We start from the raw sequence: 19,933 nt of genomic DNA, 5'->3' as shown, positions 1-19,933 counted from the left end.
CCCAGAGACCCGCGGTTCCTTCCCGGGAGGGCTCTGCGCTGCACGGCCACAGGCGACACCCAGTTAGTAACCACGATTCCAATGACATCGCACATGAAGACACTAAGGGGTAAATAAATAAAATTACCCCCCCAAAAAAAAGACACTGAGGGGGACAAAGCACCTCGAGCTTTTTTGTTTTTTTAATCTTTAATCTTGAATTAGGCATCCAAAGTCAAAGCTTCATTTTTTTCCCCTGATACCTCCCACTCGGTCTACTGCAAAGTTTCTTGTTACAAGAATCAAATGAACATGTTGTGCAAACTACGAAGACTTGTCAAGCGGGATACAGTACTCCTTTGAATCTGTCCGTTATTAGTAGTAACAGTGATCATCAGAGTGAGTCATTTTTGCTAGTGTTCAATAAATTAATTCCTTAGAGATGAGCCTTTCCCTCTGGCGGTCACTTTATTACCTACAGACGTTTATTAAACACTGATCATATGTGCTTGGAAGGTTTGGAGCCAAACCCTGGCCTTGAACAGGTCAAGGGTCTAATACAGACCCTCAGGATCTTAGGTCAAGTCCAGCCCCTGAGCAGTGGTCACCTCAGCTCCGCCTGGACCCCCCGGGATTGAGGGCTCCTGTTACTCTGTGAACAGCCGAGCCCCCTCCGGGAGGTGACAGGAGCTGACTGGAAAGGAAAGCTCCGTGTGCGGGGAGGTTCACAGCAACACCGGAGCCGCGGACACGCACGACGGCACCGGACACGGGCCACCACCCGGTCTCCATGTGTGGCTGATGACAGCTCCCTAATACTTCAGAAATGTCGTTTCACTGGTTGGGAAACCTCCTCGGAATGAAAACCTCTTTGCCGGCTTGCTAGTGGAGGCAGTATCTGCAGTCTGGTTTGTTTTTAATCAGCAGCCCCGTCCTTAGGGCCCTCTGCCTGGGAAAGCCCACGGCAGGGGCAGCGAGGGCTCAGGCTTCACAGTCCCGCTGCTCGAGTTCGAAGCCCAGCACTGCCGCTGCCAGCTAAGCACCGTTCCACAAGTGACTTACGCTCTGTAAGTCTCAGCGTCCTTGTCTATAAAATGGAACTAATTACAGTACCACTGAATAGGGTTGTATGAGAACTGAACAAGGTAATACAGTAACCCTTCAACTGAGGTCCACAGGGGTCTGGGAGGAGTTTTCACTTGTGTTATTTCAATGAGAATCTTTAAAAAAAAAAAAAAATCTGACACAAGCAATATCCTGGATCAGGCACCTACTATACAACCGAGTGTCAGCACGGGATTTGGGTGACTGTGCTGGCATTTTTTTTCCTGGCCTAATGAGGAAAGGACAGAAACAAACCTAACATGAAATTAAGGCATTTGCACTGAGAGAAAACCAGTTTATGTCACTATAATCTGCACAATGAAACATTTTACAAGAGTTTGCACAGATAACAACGGTGGGGGAAATGTATCAACGGACATATGGCAGGACAGGCGGGGATGACGTTACAGAGCAACCCCAGCGCGGCAGAGGTGGGTACCACACGCTGCTGGGACAGGATCCAGCCGTACCGGATCGTCATCTGTTGGATCACGGCTAACTTTTACGGGCTATATTTAAATTGTGAATTCATGTTCTGGTTATGAAGTTGTAAAAGAATTATAAGCATAAAGATTTTATGCCCAGTTTTACGCTCATGGATATGTAAGTAACACTGCAATAAAGATAACCACGCTGTGGTCATGCGAGAGAATGTTCTTATTCGCAGGAAATACTTAAGTATTTAGCCGTGTAGAGGCATGATAGCTCCCATTGATTCTCAAATGTTTCAGTAAAAATAATCCACATATATACCTGTGTGTATATACATATATATACACACACACACAGAGGATATACATTAAATATATATAAAGAGAGAGGGGGGAGAGAGAGAAGGAAATGGCACAAAAGAGAAACAACCAGTGAACCTGGTTAAAGGACCTGTGATAAAGAACCACAGCATCTCATACCTAGAAGGACCTAGCCCCTCCTTCTTAAAGACACAGATGCAGAACTCCCTAAGGAGTGCTGTTAGACCAGTGACTCAGTAGCTCACATCTAGGAAAAGGGACCCAGCAGGCTGCCTACAAATACTCCTTCCTCCCCTCTTTGGGAATCATTGCCACGGGGAGCCTCTTTCTTGGATGCATGGTGTCCCTACAGGTGTTCAGGATATGAAGGATAAAAATCACAAATACAGTGATCAAAGCCATCAAATTAGGCTGCAAAGGATCTGGTTGGTGTGCTGTCAATCAGTGTCTACCAAGCAGTAGTCCAGATGGAGCTGTGGTGCAGTTGGGAGTGCACTTTGGGGAACAAGACGGACCTAAATAGGTTCCACCAAAGGGGAGTGCCCGTCTTCTTGAGCACTGACTCTCCAAGTCAGGAACCAACAGGCTCAGGATGGAGAGGAGCTGTCTCTAATGCAGCGGTCCCCTTTGCTCACGATGGGCGTGCCAAGTCCTCCCGTGCACTTGACCGAGAACAATGTGATGACATCACCCCGTCCAGGCGCGGACGTGTCCCAGCTCGTCTGAACACCCTGGCGCCCGGCACCTTCTCAGCCCACGTGTCGGTCAAATTTCCCAGCACATAAATGCAGGAGCCGGAAGCAAGTTTACCCAATGAAGGAGACACAAACCAAATCATGTTTTTTCAACTGCAGGTCCCAATTCATTCGTGGATTCTGAGGTCAACGTCCTGAGTCATGACCCACCCTTTATTTAGACAAAGTAAAATGCAAAGAAATGCAGGCAAATCAAGCTGCACTGTGCGAAGTCAGGGTGAGAATTACTTTGCGAAGCTTCTGTCTCCTTTATGCCAGTATGAGCACAAGGGCCACAATGTAAACGTTTTTCGCTCTGGGCCACGGTCACAATGTTTGAAAGCCACTGTGTCAGTGCAGAGAGGAAAGGCAAGAGAATAAGAGGAAAAGAGAGAAAGAACAATCAGGAGCAGACCCAGCTGGTCTGGTCAAAGGGAAGGGCTGGGCGCCTCCCTGTGCACACAGCGGCTTTACTGATGCGGCCGACCAGTAAACCCAGCTGGGCGAACCCTACTTGAGTGCGACTCATCTTTACGTTATAATTAATCAGACAGGTTTCTTTTTTTTCCTTTTTAAGGCAAAACAGACCACAACCTACACACATGAAAATGTTCCAGGGATCTGGAGCATCAGTCCCCATAATAACAAAAACTTACACTCTTAGGAACGCTTTCCTTGGGAGGAATATGGTAATTCATGCTGCACCAACTAGTCAGCTTTCAGTGACCTTCACCAAACAAGCTAATCTCTAGGTGCAGTAGCCACAGCAACATTACAGAAGCGGCCTCCTCCTCTTACTGTTCTGTGTCGCTCACGCCTGCCTTTCCAGGTTGTTCTGATCACACGCATGCTTCTGTGACCGGGTCCAAAGTACCATCCCCTCCCCCCGAAATCCCAGACACAAAGTCACATGTTCCTGAAAATTATTTCAGTCTATGTGAGGAAGTCAGCAGATACAAGAACTTACGCGCCGAAGATACAAGGAAAAAAACGACCAAAAGGAAGTGTCCGGTACCAACCACGATGCAGCGGAGCCATCGTATTCAGGACGCACCCAGGTGTCGTTTTCAGCAACACTGCCTACGTGACCTGCCCTCAAGTTCTGCTCAATTCTGACTCCTAGAAAAGACTTGGGAAAAGGTTAAGGTCTCCCCAGCACCAGCATTAATGATCCCTGGAAGGAGAGACTCCTCAAGCACATGGAAAATCGGCCATCTCATGTTGTATTTTCATTAAATACCTTCCAAGATTACCCTGGGTGCTGATTAAATCAGTGTCTCATGAGCGGCAGGATGATTATTTTAAGTAAATGTATTCCTTCCAGGCCATCCAGATAAGTGGCTATTGTGTTACTACAAAACCACCATTTCGCTGTTGACTTTAGCTCTGCAGAGCACTATTGAGTTATTTCTTTTATTCTTTGCTGGTAGACATAATGACGCTTTAAGGCTATCAGGTTTTAAATGCTCAGTTCCTAACTGGCACTCTCCTACTGCAAATGCTAAAACAATAACATCTTCAAAAAAAAAAAAAGAAGGGCTTAGGCTTCTGGTTCTCCAGGAGCAAAAGTAAAGAGATCAGGTCACCCTCACGAGCTGGACGACTGATCTCAAGTAGGAGAACATTCTTCTGTTTGTAATCAAGGCACCCAAATCAGATCACACACACAAGACTTCCCTCCAGCCGAGGACTGTGAAGAGCAGTTTGTAAGAAACCCTGGAACAGAGTTAACCTAGGGCACAGAGAGCCGAATCAGGCTGCCCGCGGCCAAACAGGCCTAAAGAAGTCTCCTGAGAGGCTGCAAGTGCTATGTCTATAAACTGCATGCATTTTCACATCCTAACATTACTAGGTAACAGAAGATACAGCGAAGCAATCCATGGTTCTGCAGCTCTCCTCTCTTGCTGGTGGTGCACAGAGCACTACAGTAAAAAAAAAAAAAAAAAAAGTTTCTCAAAAATGTTGCCTCCATGTTAATAATGACTACCGACATCTCTGGGCTTTTTTTTTTTTTTTTTTTTTTTGCTCTTCTATAAATGTAAAAAATGATCCCGAGATGCTGACACCATTGCAGCGGGATTCCAGAATTATGCTAGCCTATTCCTAAACCAACTGGGAGCACCAGAGTCCAAAGAAGAACATTCCACAATAAAGTCTCCCCCGTGATGCTTCTGGCCTTACATATGAATACATCCTTACTCTGTAAAACACTAATGCTGTGTTCAGCGCAGGAGAAGAGGAAGAACCCCTCTGCCCCTCGGCAGTGTCATTCTGTTTCCGTGGAAACTGCTCTCCAAAACCATAGGCTCCAAGGAGGCCCCGCGTCTGTCACATGCGCACCTAGTCTCCCCTTGGACACACTCTGCAGCCCCGAGAGTCTACATACAAGTAAGTTCTAAGCGCCACGAAGGCAGGACAGCCCCCTTGTCCATCGATAAACGCCCCTTTCCCATCAGCATTCAGTCGCAGCTCGCAGAGCTGGTAACTACACAGGCCTCTGGCCTCCAACCTGAGCAGAGGGACCCTGCCGCTGGGCTCCAGGAAGGGACCTGGGCAGGCAGCAGCAAACGAGAAGCCTTTACTCTCTACCCTCAGGACACAAGAGCCACCGTGAGGTCATCATTCACTTTTCATTCGTAATAACACTGTTCTGTTTTACTGATCCTAACTACAAGGAGGCAGTACAAAACAGAGAAATTCATACTAGTGTCTTATTTTTTTTAAAACTTATAAATTAACTATATGAATGTTTAGTGAAACCTATTAGCTAGCTATTCAAGTCAGGAACGTGACTGCAATCTCAGAGGCAGAAAGGAGTTTCTGCTGCTCAGATAAAAGCCAACAACCCGAGCTGCCTCTCCCTAGCTCGGTGTCCTTGGGAGTAACATCCCTGAGTTCCTCAGGAAGGGGTAATTATACCTCCCAACAACCAAAAGCTAAATAAATGTAAATTATGTGAGGTTGGGAAACAAACTTTGATGGCTACCCCACCCAATCACTAGCGTCAAGATAATCTCATGTGAGTGGCGGTGGGGAGGGGGGAGACACAGCGATAACCTAGAGGGCAGAGAGAGTCCTACCAGGGGGTCAACAAGGCCCAGGAGAGAATAGGGCCAGGCAGCTCCCCGCCCCCACCCCAGGAGCTGAGCGCGAGGGTAAGCACTGTATACACAATAGCCCATTTCATCTGCACAGATACTTTGTCAGCAGGTAATGTTACCTCACATTACTAACGAGGAAACTGAGGCTTAGGCAAATGAAAGTCCTACCAGCGAGCAAAAAGGCAGACCTGACATCTTAAGGAACACGCACTTCAGCCGCCAGTTCATGGAGAACTGAACCGGAAAGCCGCTCATCTTCAGGACCTGAAGACGTGTAACAGCTCAACCTTATAGACGTTTTTGGTTTTTTTAGTATTTTAGTGCTTAGAAAAAGAACTCTCAACCTTGCTTCCACATCCACAGCCACTCCTGCGAATACTGTTCAGCCGGCAATTTTAACTTTGAACAGGAACATTTAAAGACAAATATACCTTAGGACGAGCAGGAAAATCACTTTAACCCAGTGGCAAGTGACCTTCCAATGCCCCTGTTCTCTCTTTTGCCCCCTCCCCGTCGCGTTAGTGAATGCCTTCCCCCCACTATGTGCTCCCTCTCAGCTACGCAAATGGAATTTGCACCACTGTTTTCCAGTATATGTACTGCACCCTTCCAATGACATGAATGATCCTGGATGATTCTCTGCCTCTCTAGTTCTCTGCTGCTCAACTAGTCCATCAACCAACATATACTCATCTAAACTTCTAGAGACACATAAGGAGTATCTCCATTCCAGATCCCACGAGCGAGAGCCGCGAAGGAAACGACTTCCTGGAGTTAACAGCACAAGCCTTAGCATCCAGAGATAACGGTTAGAAAGACCTACATGTTCTGGCACTTGAAAACAAAGTTAAGGATGCCAAGCTGTTATCTCTGAAGAGGACAACCAAAATTAACAGCATAACCATGTGGAGAAACGCGAGATTTTATTATACTGCAGGGGACAAGGGGGCATCAGTCAAAGGCACTGAAAACAGACTCCTGACTTACGTTTTTCGTCATCCGCATGCACCAGGGACGCTGCCCTTGACAAAACATCCAGCGGTGTCTCCATTCCTGATTGGAGCCTAAAAGGAAAAAGAGAGGAAAAAAAAATTTTAATGGAATTCAAAAGACTCTTCTAGAAACCTGGTAGTTAACAAGCAGAATGATTCCTCCAACAAATGCAAATCACAATTCTGAAGATGAAACGCTTCCCACCCTGTGAGGAAATCCAAAGGACGCGGCTGGGGAACCCACAGAGAAAGGGGTTAAATTCCATTCTGTCTGCTCAGCCACACCTTGCCAATACCAGGAGGCAGCTCAAGTCAGAACCAAAAGGAGGGGCGGTGTGAATACTCATGCTCATAGTCCTTGTGCTTATAAATGTTCATGCGCATGTGCAACAACATGCCCGCACAGACATCCCCAGTGAAAAACAGTCCTCAGAACAAAGGCTACCCTATGAACACAGCATTACTACCAGTCTGAGATTTTTGTTGTGGTGGTAGTTGCTGTCGGTTTGTGTTAACAAAAATTACTAAGACTGAGTCATTCTATTGTTTTGCCTCCTCAGCTGAGGCTGCATAACCGCGTGGCTTAAAACACGCAAGGTACTCAGGAGAAGTGTGTGAATTCCAATGGTGAGTGAAACAGTATTTTCAGCCCAACAGGAATCTTTAAAATGTCATGTTTTGTAGCTATCACCACCACCTATCACCGATTTATCTAGTGCCAGGTTTTTTAATAAACCTGGACTTTTATTTTTAATTCTATTTTCTTAAATGCAAGCATACCTAATAAAAGCAAACTCTGCAAAAGATTTCAAGATGGTGAAAAACCTATAGAAAATCAGGCCATTTTTACCCAGTTTTCCTTTTTGGATTATTGAAATATACACGTGCACACATTTATTAGGAAAACAGACACACCCTCTTAGCGCAACAACTGAGAAAAAATACCTTCTTAAGGGCACCTTTTAAAGACATTCGGAAGGGAGGGTATATCTCAGGGGCAGAGCGCGTGCTTAGCATGCACAAGGTCCTGGGTTCCATCCCCAGCACCTCCATTTAAAAATAAATAAGTAAATAAAAATAAACCTAATTACCTCCCCTCCAAAAAAGAAAAAAAAATTGCCACCTAAAATTTTTTCATTAATTTTTAAAATGGAAATAAGAAAAAAAAATCTGGAGGGCTTATGGAAAAAAATAAAGACACTCAGCACTTATCAAGCATTCTTCACCATTTACTGAGTACCTACTACGTGTGTGCCAGTTACAAGACGTAGCCAACGGCTTTACAATATTCACACTTCAGGCCTCCAAGAAACATCAGCTCTTGATCTTGCCATGTGACTTCATTCAGTCAACATTAACAACTCCATACTAAGGCAGAAAAGTAAACAGAGCCCAGCCGTTGCCTTCAAAGAGCATTCAATTTGTACAGGAGACTTGCCCACAAGAAATCAAGTTTAAGGCAGTGTTTTTCCAAAGCGTTTTGCAGTAGATGTTCATATTTTGTAAGAAAATTTTTTCTATGATACATAAGTTTGGGAAACACTAGACTCAACCAGATTAAGGAGTTTATTTTCCTTCCTGTGTTTCTGATATGTGGTTCTGCCTTCTGCGGGGGGCAAAGGCAGTGGGGAGCAGGGGTGCGTCCATCTGCTTGAAATCTCTCAAATTTCACTGGCCATTCTTTTAACCAGAAACAGCTCCAAGGGGACACTTAGGGAAATCGTGGATGGAGGCAAAATGTGCTCAGGGCCAAAACAGTGCTGTAAATAAAATCCTAGAGAAATACAAGTGAACCCTGAAGGTCTTCGTGGAGAAACAGGAGGTGAGTTGAGCTTCTGAAGAATGAATGTAAAAACAGAGAAGGTAAAAATGCAAGTAGAATCCATTCAAGAACAAGCAGCCTAAATCAGCTAGAAGAGAGTCAAAGGGGGACAGGAAGTGAGACACAGGGAGGGCGACGTGGACTGGAGCCACATCACAGGAGGACTGAGGGCTTTAACAGGATTTGGGCTGGATTTTGTAAGCATTAAGGAGTCACCGAAATAGCTGAGCAGAGAAAACACTTGGCCGTCCATGTGTTCTAGGAAAATGATTCTGGTAGCGCCATGCAGTCCCTTTCTACAGAAAAGGGAGCCGAAGGCAGGGGGACGATCTGGAAGACAGAGCGACTCGGCAGAAGGTGATCAGGGGCGCTGTATGGGGGCAGCGGAGAAAAGAGAAAACTGCAGACAGAAGTCACAGAGCTTGCAAGGTCTCAAGATGTCAGAGGAGAGTCCAAGGAGACTCTGAGTGACAGGGAGGACGGTGAGGACAGTGAGGTCATAAACCAACCAGTAAATTTCTTCTTTTTTCAGAGTCAAGGGCAGGGACGGGTGATAAGAAAAAACAGAGGCCCAAGGGAGAAAACTGAGTGACGTTCACAGTCCTGATCTCCTTTGTAAACTAGAAAAGACCATCTCCGACAATTAAGGATTTGGGAACTCGTTCAAAAGCAGAGAAAACAAAGAAAAGTCTGGAGCTCCCTGATGGGAAAAGGTTTGCTGAACTCCCAAGAACTCAGTTCCATTCTGTTCACGCAAGCCAGTTTCCTATCCAGGCAAGATTTGGGTTTAAGGTCTTTTCTTTTGATTAAGTAAATGCTGATAAGCATTTCTACTCTGTAATGCAGTGTTTGGAGTCATAATTCCTTAAATTAATTGCCTCACCAAGCTGAAGGACAATCCTTTCAAAAATCTACATCCCAAAAGATACAACATTAACATAAGTCGTGAGTTATGCAAAGTATGTGCAGAAATAAAGTATTATGCAAAGAAGCAAAATATCAAAGCATAAAAATACCAAATGCCAAAGTAGACCCAGAATCCTGGCACACAGAAGACTAGGTATTTAAGTTTATTTACCCCAAGCAACTTACATTCAAAGTGGTGGGGAGATAAGCAATTAAGTGTTTAAGGTTCATCTGTAAGGCACTTGCCTTTGCAAACTTCTTAATGCAACCATCCAATCTTTATTACACAATTGAGTTCAGCAAAGTGTTCGGAAGAAGTCACAGAAAAAAATGAAGATATGATCCCTTAAGGAGTTACATACAGCCTTGTTCGTGAACAAGGATGGAAAAGGGTAACAAATTTAAGAGAATAAAAAAGAAAGTATAATTTCAGACTGAAATGTGCAGTGTGTGATAAGAGAGACCGGTGTCAGCTGAAGTGTTTACCTTGTGAACATCTGTGTGTGTAGTGTGTGAATGAGTATATGCGTGCTTTAAAAAGCCACTTCAAAGGTTGCATCCCCCACATCTCTCCCCAGGGCAGTCACTCTCCTCCCTGACCTCTCTTACTCACCTGGCTCACACTCTGAATATCTCCTGGGTGCAAGTGCCCTGTCTCATCCTTACATGTACAGTCCTGCTGGACCCACCGCCCGAGGGAAGGCACAGAGGCAGGAATGAGAACCCAGCAGGGAGACTGAGACCAGCCCGGTCAGGACTGAGAGTCCTGTTAAGGAGCAGTAGCAGCTGAGTCTGGGGGAGCACGGAGGTGGGTGGGTTAGGAAAGAGCCGAAGGCAGCCAGACAGGTTTATGCTCGGTGTGGCAGGCAAAGGGCGGTCCTGAGCCCCTGAGCAGGCGGGGAATGTGTTATAAAGGCTGTTTCAGTTTAGCAATTGTGGGGAGGATGGTCTGACCCGAAGGGGTGAAGGGAGGAGTCACTGGTGGTGGTTCAGTGAGCTCTGTGGGAACCAAGTGTGAGATACGGACAAGAGGGAGGCCCGAGGGTACAGGTGGGAGACGAGGACCAGGGGCTAGGCGTCATCTAGGCACAAAAGACCCAAGTAAAGGGGGCCAATCACAGTAATACAAGAAGAAAAGCCTTCTGGATTTTATGCCTTGGGGGATATCCACAGTCTTAAGAAACCCAATAAAACATGTGAGCAACGTGGGGGAAAAGGATGCTTCCAGTATTTGATGGACGGTCATGCTCCACTGAGAAGGAAATCAGCATAACGGTTAGGAGGGTGACCTTCAGACCAGCCAATGAGTCTGAACCAGACACTTCTCATCTGTGTGTTTCCTCGTCTGTAAAATGGGGATGCTGACACCACCTCCCTCATAAGGTGTTATGAGACGTGAACGGGCTCTCTATATATTAAGATAATTATTTCTCAAAACACACAAGAACATATTAAATAAACTGCAAACAGTGGTAAACCTACTGAAAAAGGGCACTGGCCACTACTTTAGATGGAGTAATCTGGGAAGATTTCTGAGATGAGAAACCTACAGGATGAGAGGAATTAGGCTGGTGGCGGGGAGGGAGGCGGGACAGACTGAAGCTGGACACGGAGACCTGGAGGGCTGCTGTGACCACGGCGCTGGGCCGGCGAGAGGACGGGAGGGGAGGCAGGGAAGCGGGTGCGGGCCAGGTCACGCGGGTTCCGCAGGGCGAGACAAAGCTAAGATCTTACGCAGCTCAGTGGAAAGTCCTTGAACGGTCTGAATGGTTCTAAACAGTGGGGAGACATGTCTGGTTTATTGTCTAACCTTTATGAACCATAAGTCACCTGCTACCTTTTGCAAAAGATTGTGCATCATCTGGAAAATATCTCTAAGGACCTCCCGATGATGTGCTCTCATTTCTGTGATAGTTTTTTTAATAACATCAATGATAACCAAAAGTATAATCAATCGAAATGCTGACACCTGGAACACAGTAACACCATTAATGGGAGAGGTATGCGGTTCTGGAAAAAGACATGAAGTCCATCTGTAAAGGTTCTACTCCACTGCAGCCCATTTCTGGCCTGTCCGTTCATCTGTTATCATGGCGGCTGTCAATTATGAACGTAGCTCATCATGGAGAGAACATGCATTTTGTTTTGTTGGGTTTTTTTTTTCCCCAAGCACTGGTCAGCATTTTCTCTGCCAGCCTCTAATTCCTTTCCTGAGACTCCCTCTTCCCCAATATGTTCTTCCAAATAGCTTAAGGTTGAGAATTAAGGAATAATAGGTATCACTTATAAAGCTACTAAAACTTAGGGACAACTGGTGCTAATGACAAGCTCAGCTCTAAATGTGAACACCACTATTTCGGGCTTCCACAAAAGACTGGGATTTTTTGCTCAACAAGAGAACAAAAGGGTCTATCTTGGGAATAGAATGATGGGGTGTATTAGATTTTTTTTTTTTCCAGTCAAGGGAATTTCAAGATATGTTAGGAAAGTGTTCCAAGGAGATTTCCAAGGTGAGAGCTACATCTCCTTGGCTCTTCAAGTAACAGTGGCCAAATTACAGCTTAATTTAGGAACGAGTGAGAGAACATGGAACAGCTGTCTTGGCTCAAGGGGAAAACCAGTGGAGGTGGGGAGAGGCACACTGACACCTCCTGATGCTCCTGCCGATCTGTCACAGGCCAAAAACCCGTCACCGGAAGACATCACTATCCTGGAATCATGACGGCATGTCCACCATGCAGATGCACATACTTCAGTATCGCTAATTCCTGCTTGCCCTGTTCCATCACTCCATCAGGACCACTACCTGAGCCAATCTAATTCGGCCTCAGCTAGCAAAGTACAACTTAAGTCAAGCCTACACGTATGAAGTGTCACACCACGGCATGGCGGGGACGGGCCGTCCGGCCATCAGGAATTCAGAGGCTTTCACGGGGCATCTCCTATTTCTAGTAGACACTGTATACAGGCGTTACAGAAGAGGAAAAGTCAACTCACTGCCCTGGAAGCAACTGACACGAATGTCAGCCATGCTGTGTTTGGTCTATGGTTGGCTGTGTGTCTCAGAGAGGACAACTGAAATGAAATTTCAGACCCAATTGTCACCAGATTCCAGTGGCCACACGCAAGCATAGCTCCAGGCAGACGTGAATTAAGCTCCCAGCCGTCTCTTCTCCACAGTGTGTCCAACTGATGCCCTACTCACTTCTTGCAAAACATTCTCTGTTAACACCCAATCTCCCATCATCTCTGCTCTTCTCGCTAAAAACCTCTTTTGTGTTAACCCTTTCTTCTCCCACTTTACCATCTGCTAAATCAGCAGAGCCAGGACTTCAGCATCAGAAAACCTAAGTTTGAGCCTTCCTGCAACAGGTTCACTCACTTATCACTCATCACGGAAAAGCCTAGTATGTTCTAGAGTTTGCTCTGAATCCCTAGCATGAATGGCGGGAGCCAGTCTATTAACCGCTCCAGGCCACAGTTCCCTCACTTCAAGAAAATGGTTAACCACACTGCCTACTTCCTGAGGTCACAGACTTGGAATGTGGATTGAATGATACAACATAAATGAAAACTTGTGAACTTGTGAGAAACACGGGTTCCCATCCTGCCCCGACTGCCCGCTTACACAGCACACGCTTTCCGTAACACACTCGTGTAAATTACCTCACTGGATTCTCACTGTGAGTTGGCCAAAGAGGATTATTACATTTTCCTTAAAAAACCAAGGAGCCAAGACTGCAAGTGACTTCCTGAAGAAGCGAAGACTAGAATCCAAGTCTCCTAACTCATCATCCAAAGCTGTTTTTACTGTTCTTGAGCTGATTTTCATAAAGACATTTTGGAGAAAAGCACAGTTGCTTTAGCTTATCTTAAAAAAAAAATAAGCAAATAATTAAAAAAAAAAAAATAAAGAATAACTTCCAGCAGCGACTAGGACAAGACTTCTAGTCCTGTACTCTTTCCCCCACACCTTGACATACGTATGAGGCAATAATCTGATAATTTCTAAAGAAAGCAAAGGAAGACGAGCCCTCCCCTCCCAGGAACATGAAAACCAAGCCATATTTTACTTTCTTTGAAAGGAGACAGGCATGGGGTCCCATGAACAGTAACCCAGGCAGGGAAGAAGGCTCTCACACCGTCCACTGGTGACAGGGTGGGCAGACACAGGACTCCCGGGGGCCCCAGCAGCATGGGAATCCAACACATGCCCTGAGGGCTTCAGTCTCCAAGAACAGGTTCAGTATCAGAGGATGGTTTCGCCTTCATCATGCTCCAGAAGAGCTGCTGTTAGACTCCAGTGCATACCTCTGAAGGCTCAGAGAATGATGCTTTAAAACGTTCACCTCGTTGTTTGTACTTCTCATGACCTTAAATTGTATGCCACACTCCTAAACAGAGCCAGCCGCTATTCAAAATACCCCTTCAGTGGTCACACTACCAAAGGAGGGGCATAAACAGATGGAGCCGCTGCCCATCCGCCTTCCCTCATCCAGGCTGGTCCCGGGCATGGACCCATCTCACCATGACCTGAAGCATCCTACCAAGTTCAGTAGCAGAAGGACTTGGCCAACTTCCGCTTACATCCAGTTCCCTACTTCTACACAAATCATTCCTGAACATGCATTTGAAGGCCAGCTGTCTGAAATCTGAACAATACGTCTACACGTTCTATGCTTCCTTCCAGAGAATTAAAAATACATTTGTGTAAAGCCCTTAATAAGGCTTCTTTCAAGGGCTTGTCAACCTCAAATACGAACCCCAGGAATGTGAGCCAGCTCCATCGGCAGTCTTCTCACTGTCCTAGAAAATGAAAGAACTTGGTAAGCTGGTACAGGACGTACCCCTTCCAGAAAGGTTTAATGCCCCTCCCGTGAAACCTCTACAGGGCAGGAGGCAGGTCTATAAGCTGCGCGGCCTCTCATCCTCCAAAGTGGGACCCATTAGGTGTCAAGAACAAGGCAACCTCAGGTGCCTGCCCTCAACATAGCTCTGTCTCCTGCCCCACCTCCCATCACATCAGCGAGAGACTGAGGTCCCAGCTGGCTTTCGCTGAGTAAGGGGTACCACTCTGGGTGGAAACCCCTGCGTGAATGCTCACGTCAACCACATTAGGTTTTCTGTTGCTAAAATGGCCCAAGGCTTGACTCTATGGACCTCCTCAGCCTGGGGGTGGTAGGGACGTGGCATTTAGTCACCTTGATGACCCTGGCAACAAGAGCTGACAGACAGTGACCAAAATTCTCAGCTTCTGTAATACAGTTTGGTATCCATGTGAGCTATGCAAACGCATGGACTGTATGAAAGCAACCACGTGCCGGCTGAGAGCCGCTATACAGACTTAAAGCTGCAAAACCAAATTTAGGTTACAGCATATTTTGTGATCTTTATGTGCGGCTGCCCAATGCTGGTGTCAAACTCTCACTGCTGGCTCAAGTCCACCCATCTCCCTAGAGTGCGCCCTGCAAAATGCTTATATAGGGGCATGGGTGGGGCTGAGGGGGCCACACCGACGCCACTGTGTCCGAGGAGGAAAAATACACTTCAAGTCTGGACTTTCTGAGTAGACTAGCAATTCCCACCACTTTTCAAAACTGTTGTCAAGTAAAAAATGCACTTTGCTTTTCTTTCTCGTATTTAAGCTATTGTGACTCTGTCTCTTCATTTTTAAGACCTCAACCTCCTACAGATCCTCACATGAAATAAAAGAAGCTCTTCGGCATTTTTAGTTGATTCTGGATATGCTTGTTCTTGCCATCTATTTTATGTGGATACTCAGAATCTCCTAGTCACAAATACTGAGGTGGCACATCCTCTCGGGGACCTTTTACCACCAAGAATGAGAGACGTGGGCTTGTATTATAGTCCAAGTTGGCAAACTTCCCATAAGACCCCAGTCTAAGTCCTCACTGTGCCAAAATCTCAACTCCCAGCCTCTCAGCAGCCTAGACAAAGTCTTCTTACCCACGACGCACTGCATCATCAGGGAGCTCTCTAGACACCGGTGTCAGTAACTATGGTTAATTCTCATCACTTGCGGTAGTTGTGTTCTACAGTCCCCGAGAACACTAAATTAGTGAATGCTGAACCACTGTGCCCGGGATGAAACTGCCTCAAGTATTGACCTGGGGATACATACACATTTTAGTGAGGAGGCAAATTCACAAATAGGGGACTCCACGAAAAATGAGGATGGACTGTATCTGGTTATCAGACCGGAGGCAGGAGATCCAGGAAGCACATTCTATCAGGGTTTCCTCCTCTGCAAAAGGGCTATTACACTATATCCCAGGTGGAAAGAATTTTTTCTGATTTCAGCACCTCCTGAATCCACTCCTTCCTTCCCTACCTTGGCAATTAACACTATAAAGAATTGGCAGTCCAATTTCTAAGTCGCTGTGTTCCTCGTGTGTTTCACTGTGAACAGCCCCTCCCTGCCTACAGGCTCGGCATCTCTTTTCCTTGCTCTTACGCTCCCACATTAGACTCGATCAACTTCAGACAGGCTCCCGGGAAGAATCACAAATGAGCCTCAATTAACACACCTTTTAGAAACATCTGAACACACACAAAAACGGTCTCTTTCACAGGTCCTCACAGTTGCAACAGCTTGTTTAACACAAGCCATAAACAGACAACTTGATATGCTGAAATTGCCACACCATATCCCTTTTAGCTACATTAGAATTTTCCCAACATATTTGATTTTTACCTCCTAAACTTATGATTTATTATTTTATTAAGTCACATTCAAAATTGCAAAGCAACTTTTGCTATGGTTACTTTACTTCTTATTTCATTAAGGCAAACTAAAAGTTGTACAGCAGAACTATCCAGGAGATGCCTGGAAGAGACAAAGTAAAATCTTCCTTTGGGTTTGATTTGGCACCACCAGAGGCTGATGACAAGGCTGACTCCCTAAGGAGTTAAGAGGAATTTCCCACTACAGAACTCTCATTCAACAGACCATTTGAAAGTGAAAGTTTTCACTTCATAATTATCATTTTGTAAGAAGTGTTAAAATCTTCAGATACATAGTTCAGAATCAGTTGGGGGAAGTAGCAATGACTGTGTTTATGAAGCTCTTTCAAGTCTTCAAAGACTTTTATAAATAACATATTATAAAATTCTTTTCAAAGCACATTATTCCCTGTAATTCCTGAAACTCTGTGATGTATCTGGTCGGATTTTACCATCCTCTTACAGAGGAAAATAAAGCACAAAGTAGAAATAAATTTTTCCAGTCACAAACTTAGTAGGTAACAGAGACAGAACTTGAACTCGTCTCCAAAAATGAGCCAGAGCTGCTTTGACTACAACATTCAGTTTTGGAGTGTAATCCAAGGTTATTTATAGCAGAATTATCTTCTTAATTGTATTGTGTTTCGGTTAACATAAAAATTAGTTTCCATTCCCTTCCAAACAGAAAGCAAAGGCAAGCTGCCCAGAAGTGTGAAAAAACAGTGGTGGGGGAAATCAGCCTGGGATTAAAATTTTGCCAAAATTAAACAACAAATTGAGGGGTTTGCATCATTCCTACCAAGAGGGAGATGGTTTTTTCAGCCAGATGCAACAGGAAACAGAAAACAAACACACACACAAAACTGTCCTGAGTATAAGACAATAAACTTCTGAGTAAAGTATTTCTAAAACCCATTATTTAAATCCGAGCACTGAGATTTCGAGATAGAGAATAAACAACTCGTTCCAAGATCGCACCCTCAGTACAGCCTGGAGGCGGTGACCCCTAAGCGCTCTTTAAACTACCCACGTTACTCCCCTCGGTCATGCGCAGACTTCACAAGCTGCAAGCAGGAAACAATGAACATTACAAGTGTGTGGACTCGGAGGCTGGAGCAAACAGTTAATGTCTGGTATGCTAAAATGGAACGCAAAACTGACCTTCAAATACCAATCGGAAAATTAACATTTATGGTTTTTGTCTTTGAACGTTCAGAGGAAACAGATGCGAGCCTTCATTTTCAAGGGAGGCTTGGGTTTGGAAAATAGATACTCAAACTCTACAGGCCGGGAGATAGTACGTTTCAGAGGGGCAAACAGCTGCTGATAAAAACTAGAAGACCCACCCCCACCTCGCCGCCAGGCTCCTGGTTCTTATTAACCGCAGTAAAGGAAATGCAACTAGCAAACATACAGCACTAATGATCAAAGTGAAACCGATTTTTTTTTAATTATCTGGCTTAAACAGACGAACACATGCCAGTAAGCGCATAAAGACTAACAGCCCCAGCAAGTACTGTCATCCTAACCTAAGACCTTTAGGTCTCGCTGTGATGAATCAAACGAGACTTTAAGCAAAACAAAAAAGGAAAAGACCTTTGCTTTCAGCGAGGCCTGCGCTTGGTGCAGAAAGAGTGTGTGGCGTTGTTTTGGGGAGGGGGCAGGAAGTATGTAGAGAGAAAAGAGACGGTCCCAGCGGCCCGTCCTCGGCCCTCTCCCGCGGTCCCGCTCCACAGCTGTCCTTTGCCGCCGGCCAGGACCAAGGGGCGGCAGGACGCCGGCCCGGCGCCTCAGACTCCCGGGGCACTTTCCACCTCAGACGCTGGACCTCTCCCTCCGGGAGCCCTGGCGCTTCAGTTCCCACCGGGAGCCTCAAGTTACGCGGCAAGAACAAGCCGCCCCATCCTTCCCGAAGGACGCTCCCGTCCCATTCCGAGTCAGCCCACCCGTGAGCTCCCCGCAGGCCAGCCCTCGCTCGGCCCGGTTCTCCCGCACTCACCGCCGGGCGGCTCTGGGCGCGCCCGCCTCGGGCCGACCGGGCCCGGAGGAGGGCAGACACGGGGGCGGGACTGCCGGGCGCGTGGGGCCGGGCGCACTCCGGGGGCGCGCCGACGCGCAGGCGCGCTCGCGCCCGCACCCCGGCACCGACGCCCCCCTCCAAACACCCACACGCACACGCGGGCGGCGCGCGCCGAGCCGGCTCCGAGGCGGACGCGAGCGCGGGAGCGCGAGGAATCCCTGGAATGAGGCGCCGCCCGCCAGCACCCGGGCTCAGCCGGGCTCCTCAGGGCCCGCCAGGCCACGCCCCCGGGTCCGCCCCTCCCGCCCAGCAGGTGGGGCCCGAGCCCAGGTGAGCCGGCTGGGAGGCGGGGGCGGGGCCTCGCGCGCCCGAGTGAGGCTCGTTTCCCCTCCCCCGCCCGCCGCGCGCCGGGCGGCAGCTCGCACCTACCCCGTGGGTGCCGAGGCGCTCTGGCGGCCCGCGTCTGCGGAGGGCCCGGGGTGCGTCCGACCCCGGAGCAGGCGCCGGCCCCGGGGAGCGAGTGACCTGGCGCACGCTGTGTGTACCAGCCCCTGACACACACCGTACCCCAAAGGCCCAGGCAGCGGAAACACACCTTCGGTGCACAAGCATGAACACGAACCTCTCGTGCGCGCCCCGGTGCCCGCCGCTGCGGGCCAGGCACGGCCCCCACGCGCACACAGTAGGTTCACACACCGGGTGGACACAGCACAGGAGACCACGACGTCCACGGTCGAGCCAGACTCCGTACCCGCTGGACCTGCGGCCCCTGAATCGCCACGCAGCCGGCCAAGCGCCCGCGCATTCGAACCGGCCCTGAGGCACCTCGCTGCTCTCCGCTCCCGACCCACACGCGTTCCCGCCTCTCACGCCGACCCGCTCGGGAAGCGCGCCCAGGGGGCGCGTTCACCCCGGCTCAGGGGCAGGACCGCCGCGCACGTCGGCGCCGCCAGCCTCCCCCGGCTCCGCGCTCCGCGGGCTGCCGACCTGGGGCACTGCCTCGCCCGCCCGGGAGCCGCACACACCCAGCCACTCCGCACCGACAGGCCGGCGGCCACGCGTACCTGAAGGGACGGGTCGCGCTTGCTTGGGGAGGTGTGTGCTCAGGTGCCACGGCGATCAGAACGGCCGCTGCAGTCCAGGGCACTCAGACGCCGCTCGGCTGCCTCCCATTACAGCCTTTTACACTACACACACACACACACACACACACACACACACACACACACCAGGCGCTCGGCAGCGTTTTTCCTCCCCCTCCCTCGCCCCGAGGAGGAAGTCCTAGTAAATCAAAACAGTGTGGAAGGGAGGGAACAGAGGAGGAAGGCAGGGAGATCAGAGTGGAAAGAGTCCCCTCCAGCCGCTCACACCCCAGTGTTTGCTGTGTTTGGCAAACTCCTGAAGTCCACAACCCGGTCGGCTCCGAAGTGTGCCCGGGGAGGGGCAGAGCGGAGGAGGTGAAACATTTCTAGTTGGTGCAGGTTCTTGTTACAGCGGCAGCGTAGACATGTGACCACGAAAGGAAAAGCCCTGTCTTTAATATTTTACTGTCATTCTCCGGCGATTTCGGGGTGGGGGTGGGAGGGGTGGAGGCCTGATCCTCCCGGTCCCGGGCAGCCCTTGCCGCGTTGTTTCCCCCATACTGCCACAATTAAGAAAAACATTTGCTTAACATATCCAGCCGCTAACTTCATAAAATAAATAGTCAGGGACTGGACTTCCTCTGGGTTGCTTTAGACGGCTTCGTGTTGCTTGCCTTCTGGCTGTTCTCAAACCTCA

The 19,933-nt window shown here is 47.9% G+C and overlaps 1 protein-coding gene across 2 annotated transcripts in view; it reads right to left on the bottom strand.

The window, feature by feature from the left end:
* VGLL4 (vestigial like family member 4) overlaps positions 1–19,510 on the bottom strand; it is a 142,484-nt gene extending 122,974 nt beyond the window's left edge. The window contains exons 1-2 of one of the 2 annotated variants that reach the window (XM_074344343.1): positions 19,219–19,510; positions 6,658–6,734 (exon numbers count right to left, since the gene is read on the bottom strand). In XM_074344343.1, the coding sequence (XP_074200444.1) occupies positions 6,658–6,721 (64 nt within the window). In that variant the 5' untranslated portion in view covers positions 6,722–6,734; positions 19,219–19,510. Of the gene's footprint in view, positions 1–6,657; positions 6,735–18,133; positions 18,247–19,218 lie in introns of those variants that run through there. The other variant, XM_074344341.1, reaches the window with a different exon arrangement.
* Positions 19,511–19,933: the final 423 nt, after the last annotated feature.

Source organism: Camelus bactrianus, chromosome 17 (genome assembly GCF_048773025.1).
Source record: "Camelus bactrianus isolate YW-2024 breed Bactrian camel chromosome 17, ASM4877302v1, whole genome shotgun sequence".
NCBI classification, from domain to species: domain Eukaryota; kingdom Metazoa; phylum Chordata; class Mammalia; order Artiodactyla; family Camelidae; genus Camelus; species Camelus bactrianus.
This window is presented reverse-complemented; position numbering and strand designations above follow the sequence as displayed.